This window comes from Aulonocara sp. 'chitande type north' Nkhata Bay, linkage group LG16, assembly GCF_057382095.1.
Source record: "Aulonocara sp. 'chitande type north' Nkhata Bay isolate Kocher_YH1m ecotype deep benthic linkage group LG16, A_spYH_male_GT1.1, whole genome shotgun sequence".
Taxonomy (NCBI): domain Eukaryota; kingdom Metazoa; phylum Chordata; class Actinopteri; order Cichliformes; family Cichlidae; genus Aulonocara; species Aulonocara sp. 'chitande type north' Nkhata Bay.
The window spans coordinates 19,497,623-19,520,064 of record NC_141359.1 but is presented as its reverse complement, the minus strand read 5'-3'; the positions used below and the strand labels follow the sequence as shown (position 1 = coordinate 19,520,064).

At 41.2% G+C, this 22,442-nt stretch overlaps 1 protein-coding gene across 1 annotated transcript; it reads left to right on the top strand.

The window, feature by feature from the left end:
- The first annotated feature begins 6,136 nt into the window (after positions 1-6,136).
- Positions 6,137-21,513, top strand: ildr1b (immunoglobulin-like domain containing receptor 1b). Its single transcript, XM_086267499.1, has 8 exons — positions 6,137-6,396; positions 13,084-13,254; positions 15,416-15,565; positions 15,665-15,784; positions 15,896-16,042; positions 18,083-18,208; positions 19,620-20,488; positions 21,009-21,513. The coding sequence occupies exons 1-8, from the start codon at positions 6,348-6,350 to the stop codon at positions 21,045-21,047; spliced, it is 1,671 nt and encodes a 556-aa protein (XP_086123625.1). The 5' UTR covers positions 6,137-6,347; the 3' UTR covers positions 21,048-21,513.
- Positions 21,514-22,442: the final 929 nt, after the last annotated feature.

Below are 22,442 nucleotides of genomic sequence, written 5' to 3'. Positions count from 1 at the left end.
TAGTTACTCTAAAAAGTAGATGAGATTATGCCAATTCACCAACAAAACAGAAAGTACTCCAGCCTGACAGAAAATTGCATTCAACACTAATGTATCATCACTCAGCATGTGTATATCTGATCCCTAAATTATTCATTCATTGTTAACCTTCGCATATAAAAATTAAGTTGATATGTTTTCTTACACATATATTTTCACTCACGTCACAGTTTTCTGATTTTAATTGATATTTGCATTTTATTGCTCTTTCAGGCATATTTATGTGGTTTTAAACCTTCAGTCAATGAATCTAAAGCATTTAATCAGGCATGTGTCTGGCATGTGCAGCCAGTGTTTAATAAATTCAGATTTAATACATGTAAAGTGGTGCTACACGAGAGCCTGGAAACTGATTTGTTTTGAATGAGCTGTTTTCCATAGTGCTGAAAGAATTTTTTCACTTTCACTTGAGAATCACACTTCACCTCCAGACAGACAGACAGATAAAGTCATTATTTGTATTATAATAATAATACATTGTATCACTGGATCATCATTATAAGAAGATAAAAAGTACAAAGTAGCACAACGTAGAAATACCCTCTTATATTAAGTATTGTATTTGAGTAAATGCACTTTATATCATCATGTAAGCAGTGTCACTTATTATAATGTAAATTTCTATTGTCACCACAGAATTTGATCTTTGAGTGCTCATTGAGTCTGATAATGCATGTGTACCTTGGATGAAGCCTGTGTTTTTCTTATCAGAGCTTATTAAATATACAGAGCTGAGTAAACACTGACAACATTCAGTATAAAAATACACACAGTGGTGCTCATATGAGGCATGTGTTGGACTAATATAAACAGTTTCAGGGTTTGTGTGTCTTTCTGCTCCTTTTCCTTTGTGTAAAGTTATTTTGTGTTGTGTAGAATGATTTTGCTTGTTTGTGGATGTGTTTTGTCTCTATTTTTTTGTCATTCTCACTGTGAGTATTTCTTTACGTTAGAACAAAATGAAAGAAAAAAAAGTGCAGACAAAACCATAACTGGATAACATTTGGTAATGTAATATAACACGGGCCGCAAATAACAGTGTAAATGTTTTGTATACACTGGAGACTCACAAAGACAAAGGTACTTCATGTCCTCAGCAGGTACTGATAAAGAAGGAATTGAAAAATTAGCATGTAGTGAGCTTCAGAGTGAAGCCAGGAACATTTTTAAAGCTCTTTATTCATGAAGCTTTGTTTTTCACTGAATTTCAAGCACACTTGAATGAGCTGAGCTCAGCACTTGAGTCCACCTCAGGCACGCTTGTCTTCTGTTTTTACCATGAAGTCTGCAGTGGTGTACATCCTCAAAAGGAAAAGTAAACATCATTCAAAGAGCTCAAATGCTTCTACAACATGGCTCATCTGTGAACTTTACACTCTGGCTGCATGCCATAAATGATAAATGGAATGGAACTGACCTGCTTCTCCCTCACTCACTTTACACAGTATCCAAGCTTCCTTTTATACAGTGAGGGAAAACAGACTTAAAACTCCCATCATGGATCTTAACTTTAACATAAAGAATGCCTCCATCTAGGGTGTAAACTATAGTATAATGTAATACAATAAAGTATTGTATTGTATAAGGATACCATGAAGCAATCTGGCCATTCTCCTCTGACCTCTGACATCAACAGGGTATTTTCTCATCGAGAACTGCTGTTCACCAATATTTTATATCTCTGATAAACCTTAGAGATTGTGCAGGAAAATCCCAGTAGATCAACAGTTTCTGAAATACGTCCCGCATTCTGATACTTAGTTTGAACTTCGGCAGGTTGTCTTGACCTACATACCTAAATGCGCTGAGCGGCTGATTAGATATTTGCAACAGGTATAACTAAAAAAGTGGACAGGAAGTATATAACCACCATAATATGTAAACTGGGCCAATAGTTATAGCAAGTCACATATCCTAGTATTTTTTTTTCTTTTCTCCTTTTCCTCTCTCTTACATTCATTTCTTAGGTGCTGGGTGATTTAGATATTATCACCATCATATATTCTCAATTATCCCCCACTCCAATTATTAGTAATATCAGAGGATAATCCACAGCTCAGTCAATAATGAATCAGTGATCATTACTGCATATGTAAACTTCTTTTTATGATGCTTTATATATTATATTATATGAAGTAGCATCCTAATGATTAGGATGATCAGCTGAGGTGAGTATAATTCAATTCAATTCAATTCAGTTTTATTTATACAGCACCAAATCACAACAACAGTCGCCTCAAGGTGCTTTATATTGTAAGGTAGGTACCCTACAATAATACGTACAGAGAAACACCCAAAAATCATATGACTTCCCATGAGCAAGCATTTTGGCAACAGTGGGAAGGAAAAACTCCCTTTTAACAGGAAGAAACCTCTGGCAGAACCAGGCTCAGGGAGGGGTGGGGCCATCTGCTGCGACCGGTTGGGGTTAGAGAAGGAAGGTGGGATAAAGGACATGCTGTGGAAGAGAGGCAGAGATTAATAAGTATGATTCGATGCAGAGATTGCAAACTGGAAGCCGGTTCCACAGAAGAGGGGCCTGAAAACTGAAGGCTGTCCCTCCCATTCTACTTTGAAATACTCCAGGAACAACAAGTAAGCCTGCAGTGCAAGAGTGAAGTGCTCTAATGGGGTCATATGGTACTATAAGGTCATTAAGATAGGATGGGGCCTGTGTGTGAGGAGCAGGATTTTGAATTCAATTCTGGATTTAACAGGAAGCCAATGAAGGGAAGCCAATATAGGAGAAATATGCTCTCTCTTTCTAGTCCCTGTCAGTACTCTTGCTGCAGCATTTTGGATAAACTGAAGGCTTTTTTGAGAGATTTTAGGACATTGTGATAATAATGAATTACAGTAGTGCAGCCTAGAAGTAATAAATGCATGAACTAGTTTTTCAGCATCACTCTCAGACAGGATATTTCTCATTTTAGAGATGTTGCGCAAATGGAAAAAAGCAGTCCTACATATTTGTTTAATATGTGCATTGAATGTCCTGGTCAAAAATGACTCCAAGGTCACTCACAGTGTTACTGGATGCCAAGGTAATGCCATCCAAAGTAAGAATCAGGTTAGATACCATGTTTCTAAGATTTTCAGGGCCGAGTACAATAACCTTAGCTTTATCTGAATTAAGGAGCAAAAAGTTAGCGGCCATCCAGGTCTTTATGTCTTTAAGACATTCCTAGCAGTGAAAATGTACAGTATGCTATGCCTTCTGATGATACTGCCTAAGGGAAGCATGTATAATGTAAGTAGAACTGGTCCTAGCACTGAACCCTGTGGAACTCCATAATTAACCTCAGTGTGTGAAGAGGAGTCTGTTAGATAGATATGATACAAACAACTGCAGAGCAGTACCTGTAATACTTACAGCGTGCTCTAATCGTTCTAATAGTATATTATGGTCAACAGTATTGAAAGCTGCACTGAGGTCTAGCAGGACAGAGATGAGTCCACTGTCAGAGGCCATAAGAAGATCATTTGTAACCTTCACTAAAGCTGTTTCTGTGCTGTGATGGGCTCTGAAACTTGACTGAAACTCTTCAAATAAGCCATTCCTCTGCAGATGATCTATGAGATCTTTGACAGCTACTCTTTCAAGAATTTTTGATATGAAACAAATGAAGATTGACCACTGGGTCAAGACATGGCCTTTTAAGCAACGGTTTAACTACAGCCAGCTTGAAAGCCCTTGGTATGTAGCTGATTATTAGAGATAGCTTGAAGCATTAATTAATGGCAGGACTTCTTTGAGCAGTCTTGTAGGAATGGTGTCTAAAAGACATGTTGATAGTTTGGAGGAAGTAATTACTGAAATTAACTCAGAAAGATCATTTGGAGAAAAAGACTCTAAATGAATGTCAGTGGTGCTGACAGTAGCTGCAGATAATATTACATCTGTGAGATGATTATGGGTATTTTTTTCTCTAATGGTTAAAATTTTATTTGTGAAGAAGTTAATGAAGTCATTACTAGTTAACATTAAAGAGTTGGCTCAACAGTGCTCTGACTTTTTGTCAGCCTGGCTACAGTGCTGAAGAGAAACCTAGGGTTGTTCTTATTTTCTTCAATTAATGATGAATAGTAAGATTTTTCTAGCTTTACGGAGTTCTTTCTTATAAAGCAGCAAACTGATTCTCTAGGCTAAAGGATGATCTTCTATATTTGCTCTAAATTTGCCCATTTCCTCTCCAGCTCTTCCTCTCCAGTTGTCTATGAGTTATCTGCTTTAAGCTATGTGTTTGAGAGTTATACCAGGGAGTCAAGTAGGGGAGACCGGGGATAGTTGTAACATTTTTGACATTTCTGTCTGTAAATTGAAGCTCTTTTAAGGTAGTGGATTCAAAATGTAATGCAAAGTATTTACATGTCTCTGCTATTAAATAGTGCAGCTATTTTCTCTGCAGCACAATTACCCATTGCCTGGTATGGCCTCAAACACAAAGAGTGAAATGTTACAATTAACCCAGTCTGGGTTAGTTGTAACATATCCTGGGGTAAAATGTAACACAATGAAATAAGGGTACTAACAAAACATTAACATGTAATCTTTGTTTATTCAACACATGAATGCACTTAGAGCCATTTATGTAGCTATGTGTGTGTGTGACAGAATGCAGAAATCTAGCTTTTGAACATATTCCAACCCCCCCAAAAAGGCAAATTATGGATGTTGCATCTTCAAAAAATAAAAATACAATAATTGAGCCTTACACCGGAGTATCGTTGCACTGGTTTACTGAACCTTTCTTTCAGGGCATGTACAGAACATGAGCATCCATTTTCTACTGCCTCCTACAGGACACACACTTCTTCCACTTCCTTACACATTAATGTAACACAGAACTAATACTGCCTCTCCTGGCATTACCATTGGCATTACCATTGTAACACACTCATTCTGTTTCTTTCAGAAGAATAACAGGAACTTAGGATGTAGGTATCTATGAATAATAACTATTATGTATACTCATATATTTATATAACCACTTATTTCTTGCGATACCACAATGGAAATTTCTGCAACTGAATATTTCATTCATTTTGGTTGGTCTTCCTTGAGTTTGGCCTCATTGGCTCAGTGGGCATTATAACCTACAACTCTTGCACCAATTTTGAACATAACAATGAAGCTGAAAAAATGTAGTTGTTCACCAGCATCGCAATTCCATTACTTTTTATCATACCTTGGTGTGGTTTGCAAAGTGCTTCAGAAAGATGAGGAAATCTGTTTCTTGCACCCATCCTGATTTATTTCCACTACCAGTATTTCCTACTGGTCCATCTCTGACACAGTGGTCTGCATAATGTATGTGTGGTGTGGGAACGCAAACAGTGGAGGAATTGTGTTGCCAATGGCATTAACCGCATATACAAAAGCGACCAGTGAACCTCTCTCTGCTGATGTCGTTGCCCCAACTTGTTTAATATAAGTTAAAGTAATAGTGTGGTAAGTTGTAACATCTGCATTATTGTTACAAGTTAACTAACCCAGACTGTTGCTGTTACAACTGACCCAGACTCCTATAGCCATGAACTAGCTAACATTACAGCCAACGACTAAAACATTAGCACTAAAGACCTACACAGAATATATCCCCATAGACATACAAATAACATAATTTAAGTTTGATGAGTTTAACTGCAAAGCAGATAATGCTATTAGAAATTGAAATAAAGTAGAAAAACTTACTTTTTGGTATACAAATTACTTTTTTTCATGTTAAATTGTCTGTGTTTGACAAAATGTGCTGATTTTTCACATGTAATAGCAGAACTGAATTGGGCATGCACAGGATGAGTCACATCATTTGAAACTTAGCCCTGATTGGAGAAATTGGAAGTGTTACAACTGACCCACGTTACAACTATCCCCGGTCTCCCCTACTTCTGATTGAGGGACTATTTTTCACCTGAGCTATAGTATCCAGTGTCATAGAACGTATATTAAGCTTATCTCGGTATCGTCCTATTTCTTTCTTTCTCTTTCCTTGTTGCGGCACCTGCCAAAGGGGGCGGGGCCACTGATGTCACCTGGAGCAGTGTGGAGGAACGGGCCAGCGGGGAGGGGGGATGATTCGCCTCTTTACTGGAAGGTTGTCGGTTGTTACGTTGTAACTACGGTACTCGCCTCTCATCGCAAACGAGCCGCACAGCCGAGCGGGCTGACGTTGTAGCTTAACTGAAGTCTCGTTAGTATGTGCAGCGGCGCGTGCGAGGCGGTTTCCTACAAACATTCCGGATTTTTGTGGATTTTCAGTCAGTAAAAGAAGTCGAGCTTCCGCGGGAGGATACAGAGCAGCAAGATGCGAAATATGATCCTGATGGCGCTTCTGCTGGTTCGCCTGCCAACAGGTGAGGCTTTAAAGGTTTCTCCAGCAAACGCACTTTCTTCCTCATACATGTCGCTCTAAATGGAGATGTGTGTCGACTAAAGCAAAAAAGGCGAAACTAGCTGTAATTTTTAAAAGTTAATTATTGGCAGGTGTAAACAGGACAAGGCCGACCTGTGGTCACGTGACCGCTCCACTACTTTTCCGTGGGGGGTTTGTTTAAGTTGCTGTAAACAAAAGAGGGCCAAAGCGACGTTTATGTTAACCCCTCTCTTTTGAGTTTTTATTGATTTTTAAAGGAAAGGAACTTTCAGCTAACAGTTTATTAATAATAATAATTTACTAACAGCGGTCATCTATAATTGAGGACTTATTTGGATTAATGAGTCAAAATAACAGATACAGACCATTTTAAACTTTTAAAATCCGATTATTCTAACCTTAAACCACTGGTTCGCCTTTTTCTGTAGTGCCAAGATGTTCATATGGGCTAATAGACTGTGTTCAACAGGATCTATGAAGGGATTTTATCAATAGAATTTAAAAATTACCTGTTTGGCAAGAGTGCTTATGGCTGAAATTATATACCACACAGGGACCTGGAAAAACTTATCCATGCTTTTGTGACCTCCAGGTTAGATTATTGTAATTCTCTCTACTGTGGTCTCCAAGCCTTCTCTCTTCGAAGGCTGCAACTCGTTCAGAATGCTGCGGCTCACCTTCTTACTGGCACTAGAAAATTTGACCCTATTACTCCGGCTCTTGTTGATCTACACTGGTTACCAATCAAATATCGCATTGAGTTTAAAATCTTGCTACTCACTTTTAAAATCCTGAATAACATTGCGCCCAGCTACCTCACTGACCTCCTCAATTTGTACACTCCTTGTCGTGCATTAAGATCATCAGGTCAATTACTCCTGGCCCAACCTAAGTTTAGACTGAACACCAGAGGCGATCGTGCCTTTGCTTCAGCTGCACCCAACCTTTGGAATAGCCTCCCTGCTTCTATTCGAGCCTTAGACTCTATCCAGTCCTTTAAATCAAGATTAAAAGCATATCTATTTGACTTGGCTTTCCCGACCAGTTAACCCTTTAAGACCTACCATAGAACCAAGTCCGCCAGAGCTTATATTATATTTTTACCTGCTGTGGAGCCATTTTTGGGAGCATTTCAAGTTGCTATACATTAATACAACCATTATAGCCCAGATTTTAATAATATGTATGCATTAAGTGCATAGTAATTACATAAATTGCAAAAAAGGTCAATAAACTACAAAAAAATTGAAAATCGTTTTTGCTTTTTTAACATATATTTGTAGTTAGAGAAATTTAAGAGGCTTATCCCTCAAAACTGTAAATACAAAAAAGTTGCACAAAATAGTTTCCTACCACAGGAAATTTATTTTGAGTGTCTTCATAGTTTTATTTTTGAAATACACCAATTTTTATACACTGCAGGAAAAACGAAAATAAATATTATACTGCAAATTTGCAAAAAAAGCAGCATGTGCATCAAAATAAACTATTTCCAGCAGTGCAATATGAGTCCTAATCATCCCAGAAACGACACAGAAAGTCATAAAGTCAAAGATAACTTTTAAAAAGACCAGTATATGCACTGAGGCCCTGATCATAAAAAAGACTACATTTCCGCGAAAATGACGTCACTTCCGGTTTCGGGCAGGTAATGGCGGAAATGCAAAAGTTCGCGCTGACGTCTATTCCAACATAGGAAGTGTTATGAACAGCTGATTGGATCGGCACAGCGTGTTTCTGGAATATTATGTTTTTGTTCCTGCAAGCGCTTTTTATGCAGTTTTTGCAAAGCTTTATGTGGAAGGAAACCGTGACCGAGGACAAGCTGATGGCATCAGATGTAAGTACAACTCCTCCGGTTTCATATGCAAAAAAAATGATTGCGCTAGCTTACGTGGTTGCAGAGCTACCGGGATTTAAAAATAGTTACGCAAAACAGAGCGTGCCCGCTCCGACCGGCTGTAAAGGGTTAATACCCTTTTAAATCTTTTAATTTTTAAACTTTTAAATCTTTTATTAGATTTTATTAAATGTATTATTTTTATTAATTTTACTGCTGTTTTTGTCTTCGTAGCATATTTTGTATTTATCTAACTCTCCTGGTCTGTTAGTGCCTCTATCCTGTCTGTGCTTGTGCCCGATTTGTACCCTGTTTTTGACTTATGTTGACTCTCCATATTACTGTGAAGCACTTTGGTGTGCCTTCGGGTTTTTAAATGTGCTATATAAATAAAATTGTATTGTATTGTAATTGTATAAAATAGCTTGATATCGTTCATGAAACAGGTTCCCATGATCACAGGTGTGGCTCAGTGTAATACTGTGCAATCTTTACACTGAATGTATCACATTATGTCAGCACACAGTAAAAAATAATCTTTGTCAGATAAGTAGCACTGCAGCTGACTTAATTATCACGTATCATCTTTTTAACATGCTTTCCACTTGTATCACAGACTGGTTAATATACCCATCATGACTTCCTGTAACTGTCCAAAATGACAGTTAATCTAAACATGTTTTGTTTGATTTTTTTTTAATGACACAAAGGGGAGCAGGAAATAATTGCAAATATTCTGTGGAGAACAGAACATGTGGAGAACACTCCACCGCTAGTGAAACTGTTTTTAAACTGTTGGTCAATGAAAACAAGTAATTTGAAGATGCCTTGTTTATTGGAACTGTAGTATTTTGTGCCATAGATTGTTAACGCAGCTATGATTTAAAGGAAAAAAGTACCAAATACTTTTAAGAGCTCAATGATCACAAACACTTTTCAGCTCAAACTTAATAAAAGAAGCAACTTCAACTATAAGTAGAAATATGAACATAGTCTCTGCTCCTAAGTATCTTCCTACTGGGTTTTGCTCATTTACACGTTAGCCTGACATGTGGGAACCAGAAAATCTACAACCTGTAATTCAGTATCATGTATTCAGTATTCATTATTTGCATAGTGTGTTGGCCAGAGGGGCCGATGGCGCGATATGGCAGCCTGGCTTCTGTCAGTCTGCCCCAGGGCAGCTGTGGCTACAACTGTAGCCTCCACCAGTGTGTGAATGTGAGAGTGAATGAATAGTGGAATTGTACAGCGCTTTGAGGTTCTCGAAAAGCGCTATATAAATGCAATCCATTATTATTATTATTATTATTATTATTATTATTATTATTATTATTATTATAGTGAGGAGATAAATTCATATTAATATTATTATTATTAGAAAGTGTCTTCTTCAGTTTAAAAATGGCTCTGTGATGAGAAGATATTAAGTTTTGGATTGAACAATCTCTAAAAAGAAGACTCGCAATATTAACTGCAGAAATGGTTTAAAGACATTTTTCACATAGTTCCTAACATTTAGTGCATCAACAAATTTTAGTTTATAACAAAGATAATGTTATCTTATAATGTTATCAGGCTCCTTCCCCACCAGAGAGGTGTCACCTCTCTGGTGGGGAAGGAGCCTGAGTTAGTGCGTGAGGTTGAGAGGTACCGGCTAGATATAGTCGGGCTCACCTCTACAGTCGGGCTCTGGAACCAGTCTCCTGGAGAGGGGCTGGACTCTGTCTCAGTCTGGAGTTGCCCCTGGTGAGAGGCGGCGGGCTGGGGTGGGTATCCTAATATCCCCTTGCTGCCGGTACGTTGGGGTTTTTCCCGGTGGACGAGAGGGTTTGTTCCCTGCGCCTTAGGGTCGGGGAACGGGTCCTGACTGTCATCTGCGCTTATGCGCCGAGTGGCAGTTCAGAGTACCCAGCCTTCTTAGAGTCCCTGGGGGGGGGGTGCTGGAGGGTGCTCCACCTGGAGACTCTGTTGTCCTGCTGGGAGACTTCAATGCTCACGTGGGTAACGACAGCGAGACCTGGAGGGGCGTGATTGGGAGGAACGGCCTCCCTGATCTGAACCCGAGCGGTGCCATGGCGGTTTGGCCATAACGAACACCCTGTTCAGCAGATCTGCGACCATATGTTCTGGACACTCGGGTAAAGAGAGGGGCTGAGCTGTCAACTGATCACCACCTGGTGGTGAGTTGGATCAGGTGGCGGGGGAGGACGCTGGACAGACCTGGTGCACCTAAACGCGTAGTGAGGGTGTGCTGGGAACGTCTAGCAGAGGCCCCAGTCCGCGAGATCTTCAACGCACACCTCCGGCAGAGCTTCAACAGCATTCCGAGGGAGACTGGGGACATTGAGTCCGAATGGACCATGTTCAGCGTCTCCATTGCCGAAGCTGCTGCATTGAGCTGCGGCCGCAAGGTGGTTGGTGCCTGCCGTGGTGGTAATCCCCGAACCAAATGGTGGACACCAGAGGTGAAGGGAGCCACCAGGCTGAAGAAGGAGTCCTATCGGGCTTGGTTAGCCTGTGGGACTCCGGAGGCAGCCGACAGGTATCGACAGGCCAAGCGGAATGCGGCTCGGGCAGTGGCTGAAGCAAAAACTCGGGTGAGTTCGGAGAGGCCATGGAAAAAGACTTTCGGACTGCCTCGAAGAGATTCTGGCAAACCGTCAGACGTCTCAGGAGGGGAAAGCAGTGCTCTACCTGCACTGTGTATAGTGCTGGCAGAGCGCTGCTGACGTCGACTGAGAAAATTGTCAAGCGGTGGAAGGAATACTTCGAGGACCTCCTTAATCCCACTGACACGTCTTCCGAGGAGGAAGCAGAGTCTGGGGATGAGGGGAATGACCCGCCAATTTCCGGGGGCGAGGTCACTGAGGCAGTTAAACAACTCCTTGGTGGCAGAGCCCCTGGTGTTGATGAGGTCCGCCCCGAGTTCCTGAAGGCTCTGGACGTTGTAGGGCTGTCCTGGTTGACACGCCTCTGCAATGTTGCGTGGAGATCAGGGGCAGTACCTGTGGACTGGCAGACCGGGGTGGTGGTCCCCATCTTTAAGAAAGGGGACCGGAGGGTGTGTTCCAACTACAGGGGGATCACACTCCTCAGCCTCCCTGGGAAAGTCTATGCCAGGGTGCTGGAAAGGAGAGTTCGTCCGTTAGTCGAACCTCGGATACAGGAGGAACAATGCGGTTTTCGTCCTGGTCGCGGAACACTGGACCAGCTCTTTATCCTCTCGAGGATACTTGAGGGTGCATGGGAGTTTGCCCAACCAGTCTACATGTGTTTTGTGGACTTGGAGAAGTCATTCGACCGTGTCCCTCGGGGTGTCCTGTGGGAGGTGTTGCGGGAATATGGGGTGTCTGGCCCATTGCTACGGGCCATTCGATCCCTATACAACCGTTGCAAGAGCTTGGTTCGCATTGCCGGCAATAAGTCGGACTTGTTCCTGGTGGGTGATGGGCTCCGCCAGGGCTGCCCTTTGTCTCCGGTTCTGTTCATAATTTTTATGGACAGGATTTCTAGGCGCAGCCAAGTGGCGGAGGGCTTTCGCTTTGGTGGCCTCAGAATCTCATCTCTGATTTTTGCAGATGATGTGGTTCTGTTGGCTTCATCGGGTGAGGGCCTCCAGCTCGCACTGGAACGGTTCGCAGCCGAGTGTGAAGCAGCGGGAATGAGGATCAGCACCTCCAAATCTGAGGCCATGGTTCTCAGCCGGAAAAGGGTGGAGTGCCCACTCCGGGTCGGGGATGAGTTCCTGCCCCAAGTGGAGGAGTTCAAGTATCTCGGGGTCTTGTTCGCGAGTGATGGGAGAAGGGAGCCGGAGATCGACAGACGGATTGGGGCTGCAGCTGCAGTAATGCGGACGCTGCACCGGTCCGTCGTGGTGAAGAGGGAGCTGAGTGTAAAAGCGAAGCTCTCAATTTACCGGTCGATCTACGTCCCTACCCTCACCTATGGCCACGAGCTGTGGGTAGTGACCGAAAGAACGAGATCGCGGATACAAGCGGCAGAAATGAGCTTCCTCCGAAGGGTGGCTGGCCTCTCCCTTAGAGATAGGGTGAGAAGTTCGGCCATCCAGGAGGGGCTCAGAGTAGAGCAGCTGCTGCTCCACATCGAAAGGAGCCAGCTGAGGTGGTTCGGGCATCTGACAAGGATGCCCCCTGGGAGCCTCCTGGGTGAGGTGTTCCAGGCATGTCCCACCGGGAGGAGGCCCCGGGGCAGACCCAGGACACGCTGGAGAGATTATATCTCTCGGCTGGCCTGGGAACGCCTTGGTATTCCCCCGGATAAGCTGGAGGAGGTGGCTGGGGAGAGGGAGGTCTGGGCCTCTTTGCTTAGGCTGCTGCCCCCGCGACCCGGCCCCGGACAAAGCGGATGAAGATGGATGGATGGATGGACGGAACAAAGATAATAAACTGTGGAAAATAACTGATTGGGGACTTGTATTTTGAGATATAAATCTACTGAGTAAAGCTGGCATCGTTCAAGGATAACTGAGGAGAAAGTTTTTACCTTTAACTTTAACTGATACATTTGTCCATCAGCAGATGTTTTTTGTCATCAGCTTGTTTTCCAAAACTTGCCATTATAGATCGTGACTGAAGGCTGTTATTACTTGTAATAATAGAGTACAATCTGCGCACAGTTAAGCATTTCAAGCGTAAACTGTTAACCAGTTTGGTCAGATTCTTTTCAATCCATCACTCAGCAGCCATCGCACGAGGTCTTTTTTTTGGCTGATGGAATATCAATTCCAATTGTGTGTGTGTCAAATCAGTTGTTGCTGTTTAAGTTTTTAAAGTCCAATCTCACCATTCTCCCTTCCTGTGTCAGAGCTGCTGTCCGTTACAGTGAATGTTCCAGAGACGGAGAGGAGGACGATGCTGTTTGCCTCTGTGATTCTGCGCTGTGACTACTCAACCTCAGCGAACCAGCAGGACGTCCTGGTCTCCTGGAAGTTCAAATCCTTCTGTAAAGACCCCGTACTGGATTACTACTCCACAGGTGAGGCTACAGGTGGAAGAAGAGGATGGTACGTTGTTGATACACGTACTTGAAAATGAGCAGATATTAACAGATTAGACTCTTTCTGTGCTTTGTTGGTGTGTTCATAGTTTGTAGTTTCATTTTGTCAGCATCCACGCCTGAAGCACTTTCCAGCTTTGTAATGGCCACAGCGTTTGTTTTATTAGAATCACCTTCAATCTTCAGTTAAAATACTTTTATAATTTTGTGTTGACAAAAACTGCAACGTGACTTGCTGGTGAAGGCGTATACCAGCGAGGCAGTAATTTCTGCTTTTACAGTTCTAGTCTTCAGCCCGACTGGATGAATGACTCCTGTGGATCACCTTGTTTAATATTTAACTGAAACTTTGACCCCTTTTTCTTTCCTTTTGTTGCTCAAATCTTTGCCGCACAGGATTCAGGATATGAGCTCCCTTTTCTGGTCTCAGAATCCTGTGTTTCTATTATTGTAGACCAAAGGATTCAAATATGCAAGTCTTTTATAAATTACCAAAAATGTATTCAATATTGACTTAGATCCTGATACAAACCAGTCTTAACAGCAAAGTAAATCAGTTGTAGCTATCTGTGCACAAAAAGGTAAGTCAATATTTCAAAATGTTATCAAACAGTATGTTTTCCTTATTTTCATATATATATATATATATATATATATATATATATATATATATATATATATATATATATATATAACATTTTCAATAATTAAAAACTAATCTGAGACAAGCCCGCTCTGCAAGTTAACGGACACTGAAATGAATTAAAAGCGAGTGAGTAATCAAAATGAAATAAAAATAAAAACTAATTAGAAAATATAAAAATGTAATAATTTTGATAAATAATATGTTTCTAATATTATTGTTTTCATCTTCCATTCAAAATTAGCCGCTCTGCTCCCGGTACCCATCAGTGGGGTTAGTCAGATGCTGCCACTTTCACGTCAGCAAGCAGGGGAAACGATGGGTTTACTTAGCGAGCTGATAACCAGATTCACTGAATGCTTATCCAGATTGCCAGTGTTAGTTTAAGTGACTCCAGATAACAGAAAGATAACTTAGGTATGTTGATCTTGCTTTGTAGTATAGGGCCCTGGTTGTGAGAGCCTTGAGCCCCGGGTGAGAGGTGGGGAGCACCCTGAACACGACACAAGTTATTCAAAAAGTTACTAATTAAAATTTAATTCAGCTGGACAACATTTCAAATAAGTCAACAGTAATTTTCAAAAATATTTTGACAAACAGAAAGATGCACAGTGGATCCAAACATTGCATATCTGAGTTTTAACTTTGGGCTAAGTATTACTACGGTTGTTAGTAAAGGACCCAAATGCAAAACCTAAGAAAACAAAAAACAACCTTTTTAGGTTCATGGTTAAATTCAAAGTACAAAATCCACAGCGAGATAACAAATGACATCCAAAGTTTCCAGGGAACAACCCCAGGGATACAGTGACAGCACAATAAAAGAAAAAGTGTAATCAGGATTATTTATACACAGAGGACTGATGGGGGATGGGACACAGATGAGAAGTGAGATGTGAAAACTAATCAACAAAAGGTGAAAGCAACCAGGGTATCAGGGGAGGACAGACAGGGAACAAAACTAATCTTCAAGTAAAACAGGAGTTAACCTCCAGCATGTGCTTAAGAAGCACAAAACAAGAAAACATAAAGAGACCAAGAAAATACAAATACAAATAGAGGGGAAACCATTATGAATATCAAAGAATACAAAAACAAAAAACCCACAACTCGACACCGCTGAAAATCCCAGGGTCCATACCAGAGATCATGACAAGCGTGCAGTGGTTCCATTGTGTTTGCCCTGTTTCAGTGTGGTGTGCATATAGACACACCCGATCCTTGCATTCCTTTTCACACCAACACATACAGAATTACAGACATGTCTAATTTCAGCCTGCAAGGCTCTGCATTATGCATATTTTCATAAAAATTTAAATAAAAATTGTATTTTTTTTATTTTACACAGGTTTGAGGCATCAGCTGTGTGTTTTTAATCTTTGTGTGTACTGTTTAATTTTCCTTCATATTTTTAATTCCTATCAGACTGTTTTTCAGTGGTTTAAGCAGCATATGTACTTATATTCCTATTTAAATAATTTCCTTTTTTTCCTAAAGCCTATCAGGCAGCTCTGCAGCTCGGTCAGGACCCCTCCAATGACTGCCCGGACCGCCAGCGCACCGTTCGTACTGTCATCCAGAAACGGGGCATCAATGAGCCCATCCTGGGTGCGGAATACAGGAACCGCAGAATTACAATTCGAAACAGTATGTTTGATTACATCATAACTATAATGCTGCAGTACAGTCTAAATGTATTTCAATTTCTTTCACATTTCAGACTAATGTGATGTTTTCTGACAACAGCTGCTGATCTGGTCATCACTGAGGTGATGTGGTGGGATAACGGTGTGTATTTTTGCACCATTGATGCTCCCGGTGACACAACAGGGGACTCGGATCGTGAAGTCAAGCTCATCGTTTTCCGTAAGTCCCCTCAGTCGCTTCAAGTCGAGTTATTTGAGGTAGTAAAATGTAAAATATACTGCTATATCAGTAATGTTGTCAGTAATTATGTTTTACTGTCACTTGCTCCAGACTGGCTGACGGTCCTGTTAATCATCATCGGTGGTCTCCTGCTCATCATGCTCTTTTGCATATGCTGCTGTCAGTGCTGCCCGCAGAATTGTTGCTGCTACGTCCGCTGCCCTTGTTGCCCTCGGACATGCTGCTGTCCAGAAAAAGGTAGAAGAAATGCTTTTTTTGATTGTACATTTTTAGCTGTAGCTCTACATGTGGAAGATTCACTTCACTAAATCATGAGAAAGAAACTTCTGTTGCCAGAAAAGTATTCAAACATGTAACTATGTGGCAAAGTAGAAATACTGCAGCTGAATAGGCTTCAGCTGGAAATCTACGTCATAGCTCATCAAGTACACTGCCGTTCCAATTGTAGAACGATCGCGCTGCGTTCTCGGGAAGTCCGGACTCCTGTGTGAACTTCCGAAGTCCAGACTAGCGAAAAGGCGAGTACAGACTTGCGTACTTGAGTATTTAGAAACGGCCTAACAGTCTGCAGTCTATGGACTAACCTCAGCCAACGCCAGCTAACAGTGTTAGCTTGGTGGCGAGTAGCCTTCATTAATAGTGATAAAAATCACACAAATGGTAAAATGGTAAATGGCCTGTATTTATATAGCGCTTTTACTAGTCCCTAAGGACCCCAAAGCACTTTACATATCCAGTCATCCACCCATTCACACACACATTCACACACTGGTGATGGCAAGCTACATTGTAGCCACAGCCACCCTGGGGCGCACTGACAGAGGCGAGGCTGCCGGACACTGGCGCCACCGGGCCCTCTGACCACCACCAGTAGGCAACGGGTGAAGTGTCTTGCCCAAGGACACAACGACCGAGACTGTCCAAGCCGGGGTTCGAACCGGCAACCTTCCGATTACAAGGTGAACTCCCAACTCTTGAGCCACAATCGCCCCACAACAATAGTACACCGAAGATACTGAAGTTTCACCCATCCCATTCTTGTTATGATGTGGTGTCCAAGTAAGAAATGCTGGCTCTGGGTCCATGTAACTGACGCCACCAACATTAACAGGACGCTTACATTAGAGCCTGTTATTGTGTGTTTTGTTTGGATTTCCAGCAATCAGAATCAGAGAAAATGTATTAATCCTGAATGGAAACTGAGAAAAAAAAGTCCGCAGGTTGCACTCAAACCCAGGCCGGCCTCTCTCAGCTATACGACATATGATTACATGCTCATCCAACTGAGCTAAACCTGCACCCAACTGTTTTTAATCACCTAAATTGGAGAAGGCATAGAGTGGGCATAGGCTAACATATGAAACAAGAAATGACCGCCGTGTATTCTATTTATTTCCACAAAGTAACTGTATTCTGATTACCACCTATTTAAACGGAAACTGTAACGGAATACAGTTACTCATATTTTTTATTTTAAATACGTAACGCTGGTACATGTATTCCGTTACTCCCCAACACTGTATATGAAACACTGGGATACGACTACATGGTAAATAACACATAGCCACTTAAAAGTATAAATGTGGGCAATGACGTCGGCGACTTACGTAGATCTCTGCAATGGCTCCCTGCAGAAGTCTAAATCAGGCATTAGTTAAAAGTTTAATGTTTCACAAGTTTTTAATAAACATGTATTTGTACCATCGGAGGAAACCACAGTGCATGGAGAGAACCCATACGCCGTATCTCATTATTACTGCATAAACCATTTTGCAATTTTAAACTGATTAATTATTTTTAAGTAAGCCTGTAGTCTAAGATAAAGAGAGTTATTATGAGTAGATATAGATCAAACTAATTTAAAATCCATAGAGAAAAATTTCTAAATGTTTGACGAGGACATGAATTGTAAATGGTATGCAGCACTGTTCTTTTGAAGGTCGCCGCAGCTGCCAGATGTGTCATTGTGTTTCATATAATCCTGTGTGTGTGCGCAGCCCTGTGTGCTCTCGAAAATATGTGAAATATGCACTCTGCAAACACATTGTAATTATGTGCCCTTCTCACGGCATGCTACAAAAGAGGAAATACATTAGTAAAGAAATGTAAGCTGAAATTCCCCTCAGTTTGTTTTAAGACAGAATATTTACTGAGATGGTCCAGTGTACTTTAAAAACAAGCAGTATTATTATTACCCTCTGCTGTAAATCAGTATCTGCTGGTTAAGTACCTATATCAGTCTTTTTGAACTGCTTGCTCCATGTGCTTTGACTTCAGCTGTGATGGAGCACAAGATGCTGAAAGAAGCTCGGAAAGCTATGTTACCCTGGATGAATGGTCAGCCCATTTATGCTCCCATCAGCTCCAATGCTTCCTCCCAGGGCGTTCCCATTCTGTATTCAGGTGAGTGAGGGAAAGCACAATAAGACTTGTCCTTAATCCTTTATTTGCAATGACGTAAAATAAACCCCCAAACAATGTGGAATTCTGAATATGGGCATCAGAGCTTTTATTCACTTCAGCTGGTGAAGGTAGCAGACCTGCAATAGAAAGCTTTGAAGCAGGCTTGTATTGCAGTCATGCCCTTATTATTATTTATTTATTTTACCTCTGGTTGTAATGTGGTTTGTTTCCACCACGTGAACTCTTTTTTTGCAAGAAGCCTCAATTTTTGGAATCTGCTTATGCTGCCCTGTCTGTATCTGTGTTACTCTAACAGCATTAAAACCATAGACTGTACATAAAAGACGATTCAAAGCTCCCTCATTGGTTTGTGCACTCTTGCTTTTTCACACCTGTTTGTATTTTTTTAAATCTGGTTTTGATATTAGTCAGAAACGGAGGGCACTGCATGTTCGTACAACATGCATCGTGATAATTTAGCACTGACCTGAAACATATTCTGCTTCATCTTCTCTTTTACTTTAAAGCTGATGATAAATCACAAAATAAACTTCATGTTGTATTCAGGAAGTGTTGAAACAAGTGATTGAGCACGTAAACAGAAAAATGTTTACTAAGGCAATAAAGCAAGAATAGTTATTCGGTAAAATTATATACAGTCTGATTTCTCTTTGCAGTCAGAGGAGTTGCCCCCTGCTGGCCAATAGAAAGAATACTGGTTTAAGAATCTTCTGTACTGGCTTTGTCTTTTTTATACAGTCTGTGTTTAATACTGGTTCAACACTTCATGTGAGCATTTCAGTGGTCACAATGCCTTTCATTGTAAAACGTTTACATGCAACACATATGCACCGGCCCTACAAGCACTGACAGCAGCCCATTCGTTCATTTTCATTACTGACACTGGATTGCTCAATCAAATCTCTTAATGTAATTGGGCCCACCCCTGCCTTCCCTGTGCACTCATGCACCTTGCAGAACAGACATCTCACGGCATGAGAATAGTTTCTTTCCCCAGGCTGTTGGACTATATGCTACAATAACAACCTTATTTAGTCAGCCTATAACAACATTGCACACCAGATTCAGTTAAAGCACTTAATTGTAGGCTTACTTATTTCTTATTTTCTAGTTGTACTCTGTATATCTGTATCTCTAGGTAGTTAGTATATATTCCTTTTCTGTGTTTTTGTAATATATATATATACATATACTGCAAATACCATATGTTCTATTTCTGTACCACTGTTTTTTGCATCATGACACTGCGACAAATTCCTTGTTTGTGTACAAATTTGGCAATACTCCTCTAAACAATACTCCTCCCTTCAAATGTCCAGAGAATAACTTGAGTTCATGTAGGTTCAACAGTTGTTGTTTATCTTCTTAATCGCTGTCAGTTTGGTTTCAGATTCATACTCAGACTACCCAAACAAGCACAACTTTGCCATGGCTCCCATGCAGCTGTCACCCATGGGCCTACAGCAGCAGCCGCCACCTCCTCCTTTACACTATGGCAACAGCAGTGTGCGTGGCAGCATTCATGGTAACAACCAGGTGTTGGAATACTTCGAGAATCAAGTGAGAGGGCTTGATGTCATTGCACCAGGGATGGCTCCTCATGCTGTCCAGAATGTGCCTCCATTACAGGCTCAGCATGCTCCTCCACAAGTTTCCTACACACCAGGGCCTCCGAGTGTGTTGTCAGCACTGGATGAGATGGGGACGAGAGGGATGGAGAGAAGAGTGATCACCCTGCCTCCTATTATCCAGCGTGTACCCAGCTTTTCTTCACGCAGGGGCCCTGGTGGTGGAGATGGAGCTAGGGGGGCTCTCAGGATATCCAGCCAGTCCAGTGGGAGTACAAACCGCTCAGCAGGTGGTCTCCACCGCAACAGTCGTGGATCAAGAGACAGATACAGAAGTGCGTCTCCTCCCAGGCGGGGAATCCTGCGTGATTACATTGATGATTCGGATAGGGACAACAGGCGGGGAAGAGCATCTCACAGGAGTTCAAGGAATGAGAGAGGGAGTTCGTCCAGGCACCGTGCCCGAAGTCGCGATGACCTCATGGATGAGCTACAAAGCAGAGCTCCTCGTAGGCAGAGGAGCTACTCACCTCCCCTGCACCGCAACGGGTCCTGGAGCTCAGATGAAGAGGACAGTATGAGAAGAAAAGGAGGAAAAGGGAAGGACTGGTCAGAGTTGCCTCCCAGCTACCACTCCATCGACATTCAGCCTCCACGCAGTAACAACCAGAAGAACTACGACCGCCTTTCTGTAAGATCCACACACAGCTAGTGACACACTCTGACCCAGTGGTGTGTTGTTTTATTCTTCTTTTATCTTGCATGGCTTTTAATATCCCAGCCACACCTTTAGGTTGGCAGTATCAGTCAGTGCACCACTGTGATCCTACAACGACTCCAGAGTTATTGTATTTTAACTGAAATATGTTTAGAATCCTGACCGAGGACACAGAAAATGGATACATTTCATACACTGAAATGATTCAGTGTATGAAATGGTTTGAAGAGGTTTTATGCAAAACTATGAGAAAACTATAAAAGCGGGCAATTTCACAGAACTGCATTTAGGGGTTTTTAATTAATTGCAAATTAAGCAAAAGACTGATTTGTAAAGATTACAAATATACCTGAAGGTGTGGATGAAGTGCCATTCATTTAGTCTTAACTACTTTCATTTTTTATTTTCTTCTAATGTCTTGGTGCTTTTCTCTACCTGTGTGCGTAACCTCATCTTAAATTCTAATTTCACCTTTTTCACTTTTCTCTCGTAGGATCGAAGCTCCCATAGCAACACCACTGTAGTCATCTGAAACATTTCTGTCTTTTGATCTTTTCTTGAAAACGGTAAAAATGAAGATAAAGAAGTTGGTGCCTGTTTGGTCACCTGGAAGGAACAAAGATGTTGTTGATTCATTTAGTAGTGTAAATATACTGTATGAGTATAATTGTACCCTGTGGGTGATGGTGTATACTGCAGGTGATGTGCAGCTGCATGAAATCATATTATTGATTGTTATTAATATGATTGTATGTGATTCTTGTCCTAGTTCTCTTGAATTGTCTTACGTGTGGTGATGGATTTTTTGGGTTAAGTACATTTGTCGTTGTAAAAAGGTGCCTGTGCTGAAAAAGATCCAGGACTCGCAGAAGAGATCCCTACTTTCTAGTTTTACTTCCTGGTTAAGCATAAGTTTAATAAAGATACAGTGGTTATTTGTTTTTATTTTTGTTTTGCTGTCAAGTTTGTTTTTTTACAGTAATTTCTTTTTTGCCTTCCACTATTTAAAAATTGTTTATATATAATATATATATATATATATATATATATATATATATATATATATATATATATATATATATATATATATTATCCATTGTACGTGGATAAAGCAGTAACGGTAGCAATGGAAACTACATTTGCGGGAAGATGGACTGTTTTTTATATCTGGATGCACCCACACCAAAATATAATTGTGACTGGATTTTTTTTAATAGAGATGTAGCTTTGTTGTAAAGTATGTGTTTTTAATAAAATCTTTACAATACTGCCTGCATGACGTGGATTTTATTTCATTAGTCCTGTTGTAGTAGCCCATTACCTCAGGGATGAGTGGATTACGTGGACATTTGGAATACTAAAGTCACATATCAGTTTGCATTATGAACTAGTATAGTTTGCAGTGGCAATGTTTTAGTCACATTAGTCATTACAACAGCACAATCGAACTGCCTGAGAAAAGAGAGTAAAATATTAAACCATGTAGGAGGAAAGTAATTCAAGTTTTTAGTACATCTGATGAATGGCCGGATATAGCACCTATTTACAGTGACTGAGCACTGCAACCCTCATTCACCCAATCACACACAGATTCCTACAAGCAGGTTTTTCCTAACCCTTGTCTAACATTTGCACTCGCACTCTGATGGATGCATCGGGGGCAATTCGGGGTTCAGTATTTTCCCAGAGGATACTTCAGCATGCAGATAGGAGGAGCCAGGGATCAAACCACAAACCTTCAGATTTTTAGATGGCCCACTTTACCACCACAGTCTCCGCAAAGCTGAAGAAATGCCAGGTGCTTTGGATCTACAAAGGTGGCTAATGTTCAGTTTTTGAATTGTTAAAAGGGAAAAAAAGGAATATGAATGTATTCATCAAGAATTAAACAGTAATAAATAGAGATGTACCGATTCGATATTAAGTA